This window comes from Akebia trifoliata, chromosome 14, assembly GCF_017979445.1.
Source record: "Akebia trifoliata isolate Shusen 1 chromosome 14, ASM1797944v1, whole genome shotgun sequence".
In the NCBI taxonomy this organism is placed as follows: domain Eukaryota; kingdom Viridiplantae; phylum Streptophyta; class Magnoliopsida; order Ranunculales; family Lardizabalaceae; genus Akebia; species Akebia trifoliata.
In genome coordinates this window covers 14,479,977-14,493,358 of record NC_141388.1, presented here as the reverse complement: position 1 = coordinate 14,493,358, position 13,382 = coordinate 14,479,977, and the positions used below count along the sequence as shown (strand labels likewise).

The window sequence follows — 13,382 nt, the reverse complement described above, 5'->3', positions numbered from 1 at the left end:
TAAGTAAAGATATGTAATTTTTATACTAGGTTATGAAACACATATTCTTTTTCTTTATTTCTCGTCCCTTTAATTGATTGTGATACATTTTTTATGATAAATTTTAGTTTATGTTTTGTGATATTAATTTATGTTGATAGATGTTGGTTTATGATTGTGTGACTCTATTTTTAGTAATAATATTTTATTAAATGAGTTAAATATGGACGAGTCAAGTATTTTTATTCATAAATGGTTTGGGTTTAAGTTTTTTTACATGATTATTAAATGGATAGGTTTGGGCTTAAATTTTCATAATACCCTTAGCCTGCCAAGATACCAATTACACTACCCGACCCTTTGCCACCCTTAATAATTTAATAGTATTAAATGTTAAAAATGATGTACTAAATGTGAAAAATGGTTGGGATACTTCTTTCTAGAAATTATTTTCATTTCAAGTTGAAATAGTGGTCCAAATTCAAGTACCTATAAATATGTGAATCATGATAGATCCAATACACACCATTGAGAAAGAGAGAGAGAGAGAGAGAACCCTTCTTCCATGGAGCTCTTATTACTTGTCAAGATCTTCTTTTCTCTCACTTTGATTACTTTCTTTCCCTTATTAATACGTCTTTACAAGGCTCTCTTGTTTAACCCTGAAAAACTTCGCTCTATTCTTAGAAAGCAAGGGATCAGAGGACCCACTCCTTCTTTTCTTTATGGGAATATCCTAGAGATGAAGAGAATCCAATCAACGGCTATTAATGCTCCAACTGAAGGAGATATCTCCCATGATTGTGCTTCCATCATCTTCCCATTCATGGAACAATGGAGAAAGGAATACGGTACGTATATGTTGTAGGCAGTATTATATGATGCAGCACATTGATGTTGTTACAACACAACAAATTTAACCAAATTTTTTGAAGAAAAGAATTAAACACCCATTCTATGAATTTCTTATGATGGAACTATAGATAGGATATGCTCGATCAACCGTAAGATTTGTGGGCCTTTTTTTTTTTTTTTCCTTATTGACTATTGCATTTTGAATCTGACAGGTGAAACTTTCATGTTTTCGCTTGGCAACCTTCAACTACTACACCTGACCCAACCTGATGTGGTGAAGGAGATGAGCATATGTACATCTTTCAACTTGGGGAAGCCTGGATATCAACAGAAGGAACGTGGAGCTTTGCTTGGCCATGGCATTTTGACATCAAATGGTGCATATTGGGCACACCAAAGGAAAATAATAGCTCCAGAATTGTACATGGACAAGGTTAAGGTAATTAAATTCGAGAACAATTTGTTAACTCTTGAGAGAAATGGAGAGAAGAGAAGAGAAGAGAAAATAATGAGTTTCTCTTCATTTCTCTTGTTTGGATTGTTAAGAGGGGAGACATGGAGAGAAACCCTTTTAAAATATTTTATAATTCCAACTCTACCACTAAATCTCTTTTAAGATATTTCAAAATTCAAAGTTGTCCCAAGTTCTCTCCTATCAATCCAAACATGGCGGAGAGAAATTGACATTCTCTTCTCTTAATGAGTTTCTCTTCTCTCCACTTCTCTCAATTCAAACATAGAACCAACGTAGGTTTTATAGGGAAAGTACCAAACTTGCCCAGTAATGTTTTTAAAATATTTATCATAAGAGCCATAATCCAATGTTGGTATTTATCTATTTTTACCATATTGTGATTTTACTTTTTAGCCTTTATTTTAACCTCCAATAAAATTGACGTTTTTTAGCTATTTGTAAAATTTGTGTGACCTTCCAAGACTTTTGAATCTTTGCTAGAAAGATTCTCAACTTTTTATGTTTTTTTTTTTTGAGAGGCTAATTTCTTAGTTAGAAAGGGTGCTACTTTTTTAAATGTTCCTGTGTGTAATTTATCTCATTTGTTCCTTCTTTATCCCTTAAAAGCCCTAACTTACAAAAATAATTTTGCTCACAGAATAATCAATCTCGGATTTCACAAAATCCCGTATCGACCAATCACTTGAATTTGCATGTATTGAGGGCATCCCCAATTTATAAAACTACCCTCATTAGCTTTTGTGTGATTTTTCATACGGGTTCTGCAAAGATATGACAAAAAATCAACCCATTTCAAAACTTCTAAACCCATACATTGAAAAAATGTTTGGCTCTCTTTAGGGCCTCCGAACACTTACCTATATATATTCTTATTGTGGGTATCGCCCCCTTTTGGGTGAGACTAATCTCGCAGCCACACACACCGCCCCCTCGGAAAGTCCTATATGTAACTGGTTGAGTCGAGGGCCAACCAGACCCAAGAGGGTGGCCCCAAGGAATTCATAGCGTCGTGGGTTTTCGACACTTTACTTGCCCTTCCTGAGGGTCTTATCAAGGCTTGGCTTGCCACTAGGCCAATCCGTTGGGGTTCACAAAAATATGTTGTACATGGATCATATATTCTAATAACTATATGGGCTATTGTTTTATTGCCTTTGATATCATTTTACACTTCAAAATCCCACTATTGTAGGGAATGGTGAATTTAATGGTGGAATCTGCAACTTCACTATTGAAATCATGGGAGACTAGAATTGATCAAAGTGAAATGGGTATTGGAGATATAAGAGTTGACCAAGATATGAGAAGTTTTTCTGGAGATGTAATCTCAAGAGCTTGCTTTGGGAGCAATTTTTCTAAAGGAAAAGAGATCTTCTCAAGGCTTAGATTTCTTCAAGAAGCCATGGCAAAAACACGTTTAGTTATGGGCCTTCCTTTCAATAGGTATGAGCATTTTCTAACACATATTAGCTATTGCTATTAGATTAATTTTTCAGGATTTGACATGTTATATTTCATGTTAGATATATTCCCTCCAAGAACAACAGAGAAATATGGAGGTTAGAGAAAGAGGTTAGCTCATTGATCTTGAATATGGTTAAGGAACGTAGAGAAGCTACATTTGAAAATGACCTACTGCAAATGATACTTGAGGGTGCTAATTATAATGATCAAGGCATAGACACTGACCAATTCATCGTTGATAATTGTAAGAACATCTACCAAGCTGGCTACGAGACTATTGCGGTCACCGCGACATGGATCTTGATGCTATTGGCTTCACATCCAGAATGGCAAGATCGGGTCCGAACTGAGGCATTGGAAGTCTGTAGGGATCGCCTTCCAGATTATGATATACTTCATAAGATGAAAGTGGTATGTATGTGACCAACATTTATGATAAAATCCTAAAACCTCTTAGCAATAATGGTAAAGGCTACCATGGTTTATAGTAGACATCGTTAGCTAGTGCTGGGTTTGATACCATTTTGATAAAAACTAACCAATGCACCAAAAACATTTAAGTGATAAAATTGTAAAAATGTTACGTCATTTTCTTTTAGGGCCATAACAAGTTTACTGCAATCAAATTAATGATAAATGATAATTATGTTAATTTACATAATTTTAGTAACCCATTTTTTATTTTTCATGGCAGTTGACGATGGTGATTAATGAAACGTTACGTCTTTATCCACCTGCGGCAATCATATCGAGGGAGGCCTTAGAGGAGATGAAGTTCGGTGACCTAAATGTTCCAAAAGGAGTTAACCTATGGATCCTAGTGCTATCATTGCACACAGACCCTGAAATATGGGGATCCGATGCATTTAAGTTTAAGCCAGAGAGATTCGCTAATGGAATTATTGGTGCTACTAGCAAGAATCCATACGCCTACATGCCATTTGGGATTGGGCCACGCATATGTCTAGGACAGAACTTTGCCTTGGCAGAACTGAAGGTTCTCATATCTCTCATTGTGTCCAAGTTTTATTTTTCACTTTCTCCAAAATACCACCACTTTCCTACTCAAAGGTTGATTATAGAGCCTGCAGATGGACTTGATCTCATCATAAAGAAAGTGTGAAATTTTGTATTTGGATTTTTTTTATCAATTTCTTTTATATTTTAGTTTGTATTTTGGAGAATAAGAAAGCAAGCTATTTAACTGGCTTGATATATGCAATCATTATATATATGAATTAGGAGAAAATGTGGTGTCATGGCTTTCAATCATAATATCATGTCTCATCTTACTCATGAATGATACTTCAGACGAGTCATCTTGATATCTCAGATGATATGAACATTTTTATTAGATCTTTGAAGTAAATGTTGGAAATTTTACTTCTATAAACTTGTTGTGTAACTTTAGTGATTTTATAAATAAAATTTATTTTGGTGGTCCCAACAAATAAAGATATTTAGAAGGATTGAATAATTACTCAAAAGGGAGTAAATGTTCAAATTAGAAATTCGATTTGCAATCTAATTGGGTTTCCAAATATGATGTGCAGACACCCCAATTTGATTGAACAAGCTTGAGAGTTCATTCGAATCTAGTGTCAAGAATCAAATTGATAGAATTCTTGAATCAATCGAATAGTACTTACTCAGACCAATCAAATATAATATAAAAAAAATTGATTTTTGCTTAGCCATACCTAACAAATGGGAAAAGCATAAGCATTGTTTGGCAGTTTTAAACATATGGCTAGGCCATATTTTACTCTGACCTTTTTTTATGATGCACAGATTTAAATTTGCACTAACCTTTCCTCAAGAAAGGCTAACCATAATTACTTCTGGTTGTTCCTTGCCATTATCGAAGTTTGTTGGATAGTTAGCTTGCCCCATGTGTGCACGAGATCCTTTCCAACAAATGACCTCATCATAAGTTTGATTTTTCATCATCTAATCTCTCTTGAATTACCCCATTACCCATGTCTTAAATCTCATAGTTTTCCCCCACCTAGGTCTTTTAGTAATCTCTTTTGTCCCTTAATCATGACCCAAGGTCCTTCTTGGTCTCCACTTAGGGAGAATTACCTCACTTAAATTCAATTTGTTGAGACTCATTAGAAGTAGTTCACCTTTCTACCCTTTCAATCTTCTTCAAAACTTAAAGAGATCCTGTGGTATTCAATGTAAATTGACCATCTTCCAAGACCGACCACTTTGTCCACCTTAAAGAATTTTCTAGAATTTATGCTCAATGACCTATTCACCCCTAGTTTGTTGGAGACTATCTAAAAAAAGGTGACAAAAGAGTATAAAAATCTATCAATTATTTGTATGCCATTTTGTTTGATTTTCTTTCAATTGACTCAAAGCCTAGATTTTAGGACCACTTTACCCTTTTCAAATAATTCTCTAGAACTTTTGATTTTTTTTATTAACCTGTCATTTGACTATCTTGATTGGTTAGACTCATAAGTGAGTGAAATACCATCAAGGCCAAGTTATTGAGGAGTAAAAGAAGTTATTCTATATGATTTTTTTTTAATTAAGGAAAATTTAAGTTTTAAGACCAAACTATCCCTAAGGGTCTCCCAAAATATTATAAATAGGATTCTCATTCAATGGAAAGAGAAGGAGTGCATTTGGAGATCCAAACTTCTACCCAAGTCCTTTCCTAGTCTCTCTAGTCTTCCATTCTTCCCAAAACTCCCTAGAAATCGATAGATAAAGAAGAAGAAGAAGACCAAGGTGGGAGAAATTCTAGTTTAAACCCACATTTCTGATTCCTTATTCTTACCTCTCATTTCCTTTACTTGTAATGCCTTTCATTTTCAAGCTTCTCTTTATGCTTTTAATAATGTAGATCTCTAATTTTTAGTTTAAAGGCTCAGAGATAGAGATTAATCCTTATTTGAGGTAATATCCCTCCACTAAGTCCTCAATAAGCTCCTTGAGAGCATTAGAATATATTTTCTTAATTTATTTTACCTGAATGCAATTTAAATTCATAATGTAAATATCTTACTTTTTTTTTACTTTTCTTGTACTTTAAGTTTCCTAGAATAATAGTTTTTTTTTTTTATGTTACTCTTCTTATATAATAATAGAACTAGAGAGTAAACCCTCTTTAGAGGTAATCTTCTATTGCTAGATTCTCATGCATAATGTTACACGCACACACACACACACACACACACACCACACACACACACACAGTTAAATGGCTACAAACAAGGGTGTACGTCCCTATGAGCCTATACTTAACCTTTAGAGCAAACAAAAATAATCCAAAAATGGACAAAATTTTCATGCATAAGGTTTAGCTCTAATTTGGTTTTGTTCAATGCATGAACATCATTGAAGGACCCAACTAACAAATAAAGTCTCCTAAGAGAGTACATAGTTAGAATTGAAGTTTTGGGACCTTTAAATGATGAAATCCAAGTAGATTTTCATCAAATTCCCAAGCTCATAAAAAATCCAACAAACACTTACTTCTAGTAGTGACTTGCCCATTGTCTCGATTTGCTCATTTTCCAAAATAAAATTATGGTTCTTTACTTTCTTAACTTTTATAATCCCCTCTAATATCAAAAAACACAAGTAAAAATAGTTTTAAACCTTCATTTATGATCATATTGGTAACCATCTTTGGAGGGAAAGGACAAGGTATTTAACACCTTTCTTGTCTCTAAACCAAACCTCCTTACCTAAGACTTTAGGTGAACCTTTACCTTACCATTGAAAGTAAGTCACTATAAGTCTAAAATAAATTTTAAAATAGATGAACTCAAACCTTCAAAGGTTTTGAAGCCCACATATTTACACGATGGTTAAGTGGTTTCCATATGGATCGAAGAAGATATCATTTTTAAATCTATGATGAGCCGAACTAGGGGGATAATTGTTATTTAAGTGGAGTTGTCCCCATCTCATAGACAACCCATGAGTATTCTCTTAAGTTTTCGCATCGACAAAGTCATGTATAGAGGCATGGGTAGTGCACCAGTATTGGGGATGTTTTTGTGTTGTAGATTATTCATTGTGATCATCAAATTTCAACCATAGTTGATTGAATTGAAGAGCTTGAAGAATCAAGATCAAGCCGAAGAAGGGATTCATTATTATTTATTGATTTATATATAATTTTCACATATTGCTACAAGAAAGTGAATTAAACCATTTTCCATGATGAGATTCAGTTGAAGAAATAATTACTTGATGTGTTGGCTCAAGATCTATGATTTTTCAATTTTGTAATAATAATTGGTTTTAGAGTCATGGTTGTAACTTTCACATTTAATTATTCATCTTGATTTATTAAAATCATGTATTTGGTGTAGGTATATGATTTTTGAGTTCGAAGATCACTACTACGTGGATTTAAAGTAGCCACCATTCTTTTTTTAAAAGAGTGTGAATGGGCACATGAACTATGATTTTGAGAAAAATAATTTTTTTTTCTTTGTAGTAACTCTCGTATGGATATGGACATTAATCCACCTAAGATCTAGGTAAGGTTTCGGTTAAAGAGATGAAAAGGTGTTAGACATTCATCTCTCTTCACTAAAAGGTGGTAGCCTTAAGAAACATGACCATTTCTAGAGAAATAAAATAAAATAAAAAATTCAATTAAACGATGGTTTTGTGCCCTCAGCTGTGAAAGACTTTTGATATTGGCTTAAATCGTGAGGGACATCTCATTAAGAAAAGAGATCCTTCCATATTTTTGCCCTGAAAAAACAAGTTTTTAAAAATATCAACTTCGTGCCCATTCTCATTGAATGAAGAGGAGTCCAATCACCTTTAGCCTAAAAACAAGTGTTGTGGTGTGTACACAAATTATTTGAGAATTTAAAATGATTTCTTTTAAAAGTAGCTACAACCCCTATACTTTTGATCGAACTAAAGTTTGACATACCAGAGGTAGGGGAGAGAGAACATTACATCTCAAAAACTTTCTAAAATCAAAATTACAAAAATAAGGGGAAAGATAGAACAGGGAGATGGAAAGGAGAGTTACATAATCTTAAAATACCATATCCCATACTTACCTTAAAACTTGAGACTTTTCTTTATTCTTTGTCTTCTTCTTTTTCTTTTTTAGGTCCTTAGTAGAAATACATAGAATTCATTTTTTATTTTAAGTAGAAAAGAGTGTAAAGATATTAGTAGAGATTTTTATGGGTTTTTAGAGGAAGATTGATATGAGATGAGAGAGATGGGATTTGAGGGGGCTTAAGAGCATGAGAGATTGAAATAAATGAGAGTTAAGAGGTTTGAGAGAGGTTCAAGCATGAACTTTTCAAAGGATGGATGGGTTTTCATAGATTTTGATGATGGCTTTTGGGGTTAGAAATGTCAAAGTAGAATATTAAGAGAGAATGACATGAGGTTTAGGCATGAGTTGTTTGTCATTTTTAAGTTGGGGAGGGATAATTTGGTAAAAGATGGTAGATGTGTTATTTTTGTTCCAAATCAATGGATAAAATCCAATTGAATTTGTTAGGCAACCCATTTCTAGATTTAGTATTGGTTAATGTTCGAGCTATAGATAATAATAAAATAAAGAACAAAAGAAAATCTTGGAAAGTAAGGGGTCGAACCATAGACACAATGTTAATCCAAAGTATTTTTACTTCTAATCCGATTCAATTTTAACAAGCGATTTAAAAACAGTTTGCACGAGAGGATTTATCTAAAATAAACTACTAAAATAAAAACTTGAGAATATGAGAGTAAGGTGTAGATTAATTGGATTTACCTTCACAAGATTTATCAATGATTTCTGATTCTCTATTTATCTCAATCCATTAAACAAAGTTAATGTTTGTGGATCGGAAAATCAAGCAGTTAAAATATAAATGAGATGAAAGATATGTAATAGTTTAGGCCGAGATTATTATGTAAACATTAACTATTCTCTGTAGAGCATAATTCTTCTTGAACTTATCAAGAAAGAGACCATCAAAACTTTGAGAATATTTAATATTCAACCTAATAATAAATACCTACGCTATCACAATAAAACTATTAAATCATTACTAAAACAGTAAAATACTGACACTTAGACTTTTTCAACCAATTTACCGGAGGTTTAGCCAATAGTTATCGTAAGAACAATAAACCAAAAATAAAATAAAGAAAGCATGGAAAGAAAAAAAGATGAGAAAAAGAAATTATTTTTATTCCTTTTTGACTTAAAATCGACAGAGCTTCCTTATAATTTTCATAAAACTAAGAAAGAAAGAAAATAAAAACTAAATTAATTATCTGAAAATCTTCTTCCATTAACTTTTGGTCTGGTCTTCTATTTATAAAGAAACTAGATTAGGATTTTCTGTGAAAATTAGGGTTTCGAAGACATCTCGTGCTTACAAAAAATACTAAAAATAGTCTATTGCGAATGGTGTTCCGCTGCCAAGCTTCAGTACGAAATTTGAGGCTTAATCTTTTTTGTTGATAGTGTCATCGTCGTTGACCATGGCGTCGCAGTAAAGTTTTGGTCAATTGATTTGATTTTTGGTCCACGATCTTGTTTTGAATCTTGGATCACAGTGGTAACTTCAGATTTTCCTGATTCGCCTTGAAACTTTGTGAATAATTCCTGTTACACATGACTAACGGTAATTAGTTTCAAATTATATAATTAAATTAAAAATAAATTATTATAGACTAACCATGTGTTATGTCTAATGAGGGAATTTACTGTGTAATTTACTAATAAAGTCTATGTAATTAGGGATTTAGAAACGACTTTCTAGACTCTGATCACACCCCAAACCTAGATTTTGCTAATCCCAAGAAAAAGTAAAATAAAAATTATGTTACAAACTACTTTCGTAGGTTACATGACTGCATTTAGTGCTTGTAACAAGCCATTAAACCCCTACGTTGCCCATAGTGGACGAGTTTGACTCGTGATGGTTTGCAGTGAATATACCCACAAAATTCAAACACTTTAAAAAAATATTAAAAATCAAACTTAATATATGTAAAGCGAATATATCGACATTTCACAACTCAATCAAAGGTCAATACATTTGAGCAAAGTTATAGTTTCTACTCCTTAGTTTATAAAATTTCAAGAGTTACTTGAGTGCTTGTGCAATTTTTCTGATTTTTTTTAGAAAGCAACATCTTTTTAGGAATAAAATTTCACCTCCTAACTACTAAAAATGATTGATTCTTCCTTAGTTCTAACTCGAAACTAAGCATCCTGTTTGGGATTGTGAGAAATGTGAATGTTTACTTTAATACCTCTGAGAGGTTTTATCAATGATATTTTAGCTTTCTCACATTTTTACCATTGACAGCTTTCACCCTACTGAAACTACTCTATTTGGTCACATTGGACTATTTTCTTTTTACACTTTTTCAGCTCAAGTATTTTTGCTTTGATTTGATTTTTTCATATATTTCTATTGTTTCTTTTCTCAACTTCACTACTTTTCTAGTTTATTTTTCAACTTCTGCACACATCACCATTTTTCTAGTGTTCTTTTTACAAAAATTAAGTAGTTTTTTTCAAGGTACCCAGTCTAATCTTATGGTTGTAGTCCAAGTCATATTATCTTCAGTTCGGTTTTTCTTCTAACAAACCAACCAAAGGACAAGGAAGTCATAGTTCACTAGATTTGGTGTCCCCTAACACTCTAGATAGAGAAGAGGGTCAACACTTGTTCCATAAAATCTTATTTTTGACCAATCAAAAGTGTCATGAATTTTCAAAGTATTCTTTTGATTTTTTTAATGTGGAATACCAAAAAGAACTTATGATCGAAAATTAGGACATAAGCCTGAAATGTGAAATTCATATGTAAATAGTATATAGAAAGAATTTGAAAAAAATATTTAAAAGTGTTAAATATTTTTAATTTTTTTCAATTCTTTTTTTTTTTTTTTTGAAAACATGTAACTAAACTAATAATGAAATGCAAGGCAATTGTGACCTAACTTAATACCTCCAAACCTAAATGACATATTGTCCTCAATATGCAAGTAACAAGGAAAGAAAGAAAAGGGTTAGATCACATGTGAATCGATTTTGACATTAATTGGCAAAGACTTGTTACAACTAATCTGAAAAGAATGAAAGTTATAACAATGATAATTTTTGAAAAAGGATTGCATAAAATCCTACTTAAGAATTGAAAAACAACCTAATTAAGGAATTAAAAATATCCTAATCGAAATTAAAAGCGTCATAATCAAGGGTTACCTCTCGAAAAATGCAAAGTTTATTGTCTTTAGCCAGACAACGACATGAGACTAATCCTGATACATAGGATCCCTCATAAATGAATCTTTTTCTTAGGGCGGAATGTGAGAAATGGCTTGAGTCGTTGACCATTGACTTGAAAAATACTATCATCTATTGTATTGAGTGTCTCGATGTTTCTATGAGAATTAATTTTATAGACCACAAAGGGTCCTGTCTATCGAGATTTAAATTTTTTGGGAAATAGGTGGAGGCAAGAATTATAGAATAATACTTGATGACCTATATGGAAGGACTTTTTTTTAATGTATTTGTCATGTTAGGCCTTTATATGATCCTTGTACAGTCGAGCACTATCGTATGCATTGTTATGCAGTTCTTCCAACTCAGAGAGTTGAAGTTTTTTGTGTTGCTTTGGCAAGATCAAAATTGAGATGTTTTATAACCCAATAGGCGTGGTGTTCGAGTTCTACTAAGAGGTGACATGTTTTTCCAAAGATGAGACAATAGGGGGACATACCAATCGGAATTTTTTAAAAGAAGTATGATATGCCCATAAGATATCATTTAATCGCAAAACCCAATCCTTTCATGAAGGATTTACTAATTTTTCAAGAATGGTTAACTTTGCAATTAGATATCTTGGCTTGTCCACTCGTTTGAGGGTGATATGGAGTGATGACCTTGTGAATAATAACGTATTTACGCATGAGACTTTCAAAAACTCGATTGCAGAAGTGCTTACCTTCATCGCTAATGATCACCTTTAGAGTACCAAAGTGAGCAAATATGGTATTTTTAAGGAAGTTCACAACGACTTTTTTGTTGTTGGTCCGACACGCTGTTGTTTCTACCTATTTAGACACATAGTCAACTACGACTATAATAAATTGGAATCTATGCGCAATGGGGAACCCATGAAGTCAATGCTCCAAACATAAAAAATTTCGATGATCAATATGGGTTGTTGAAGCATTTCATTCCTTCGGCTAATCTTTCCTAAACATTGGCATTGATCACAAGACTTTATGAAGATATGATCATCACAAAAAAAACGTTGGCAAATAAGAACCGCATTGCAACACTTTTTTTGTTGTTTTCTTACCTCCAAAGTGTCCACCACAGGCGCGGTTGTGGCAAAGATTGAGTATATATTTATGATCATGGTCAGAAATACATCAACGAATTATTTGATCTGGACAGCACTTAAATAAGTACGGATCGTCCTAGAAGAACCATTTAGCTTGGGTAAGAAATCTCAGTCGCTCCTATTTCTTCCATGAGGTAGGTGTTTGCCTAGTCACTAGGTAATTGACAATGTCAGCATACCAAGGTGTATCCAGATTGGAGGTAAACATTAGTTGTTCATCTAGAAAATTCTCGAAGATTGGGAGGGAGTCAGAACTTGTTTCAGTTACCAGTCTGGATAAGTGGTCAGCAACCACATTCTCGCATCATTTTTTATGTTAGATTTGGAGATCAAATTCTTGCAGTAAAAGAATCCATCGGATTAACTTTGTTTTTGCAGCCTTCTTGAAAAGAAGGTATTTCAACGCTGCATGATCAGTGAAGATTATAACCTATCCTATTAAGTAGGACCGAAATTTTTCCAGAGCAAAGACTACTACTAGTAGTTCTTTCTTAGTTGTTGAGTAGTTGAGTTGGGCATTGTTCAGTGTTTTACTCGCATACTAGATAACATGGGGGAGTTTGTCAAGTTGTTGCCCAAGTACAGTACCTGTTGTGTACTCTGAAGCATCACAAATCACCTCAAAGGGCAAATTCCAGTTTGGTGGTTGGATGATAGGTACTATCGTCAACTCAGTTTTTAGTTTGTCAAATACATTTAAGCATGCGGTAGAGAGTTCAAAGTTTGCGTCTTTAGATAATAAGTTGCACAGAGGTTTGGAAATCTTTTCAAAATTCTTAATGAAACGCCTATAAAAGCCGGCATGCCTTAGGAAAGAATGGACTTCCTTCACAATTTTAAAGGGAGGTAGATTAGCGATAAAGTCAATTTTTGCCTTATCTACCTCAATTCCCTTGTGGGATATGATGTGTCCCAACACAATCCCGAAAGTAACCATAAAATGACACTTCTCCCAGTTTAATACCAGATTCTTTTTGTTACATTTAGCGGAGACTAACTTTAAGTGATATAGGTAATTGTCAAAGCTAGATCCAAAAACTGAAAAGTCATCCATGAAGACTTCAAGAAAATTTTCTACCATATAGGAGAAAATGTTCAACATACATTGTTGAAAGGTTATAGGAGCATTGCAAAGTCCAAAGGACATGCGGTCGATATGCAAAAGTCCCAAAGGGATATGTGAAAGTTATTTTTTCTTGATCTTCAAGGACGATCAAGAGCTAATTATACCTTGAGTATCC

The 13,382-nt window shown here is 33.3% G+C and overlaps 1 protein-coding gene across 1 annotated transcript; it reads left to right on the top strand.

The window, feature by feature from the left end:
• Positions 1 to 465: 465 nt before the first annotated feature.
• LOC147386404 (cytochrome P450 714C2-like) lies at positions 466 to 4,002 on the top strand. The gene is made up of 5 exons (XM_086423637.1): positions 466 to 830; positions 1,047 to 1,273; positions 2,502 to 2,752; positions 2,833 to 3,184; positions 3,468 to 4,002. Exons 1-5 carry the CDS (start codon positions 545 to 547, stop codon positions 3,894 to 3,896), a joined length of 1,545 nt encoding a protein of 514 aa, XP_086279763.1. The 5' UTR covers positions 466 to 544; the 3' UTR covers positions 3,897 to 4,002.
• Positions 4,003 to 13,382: the final 9,380 nt, after the last annotated feature.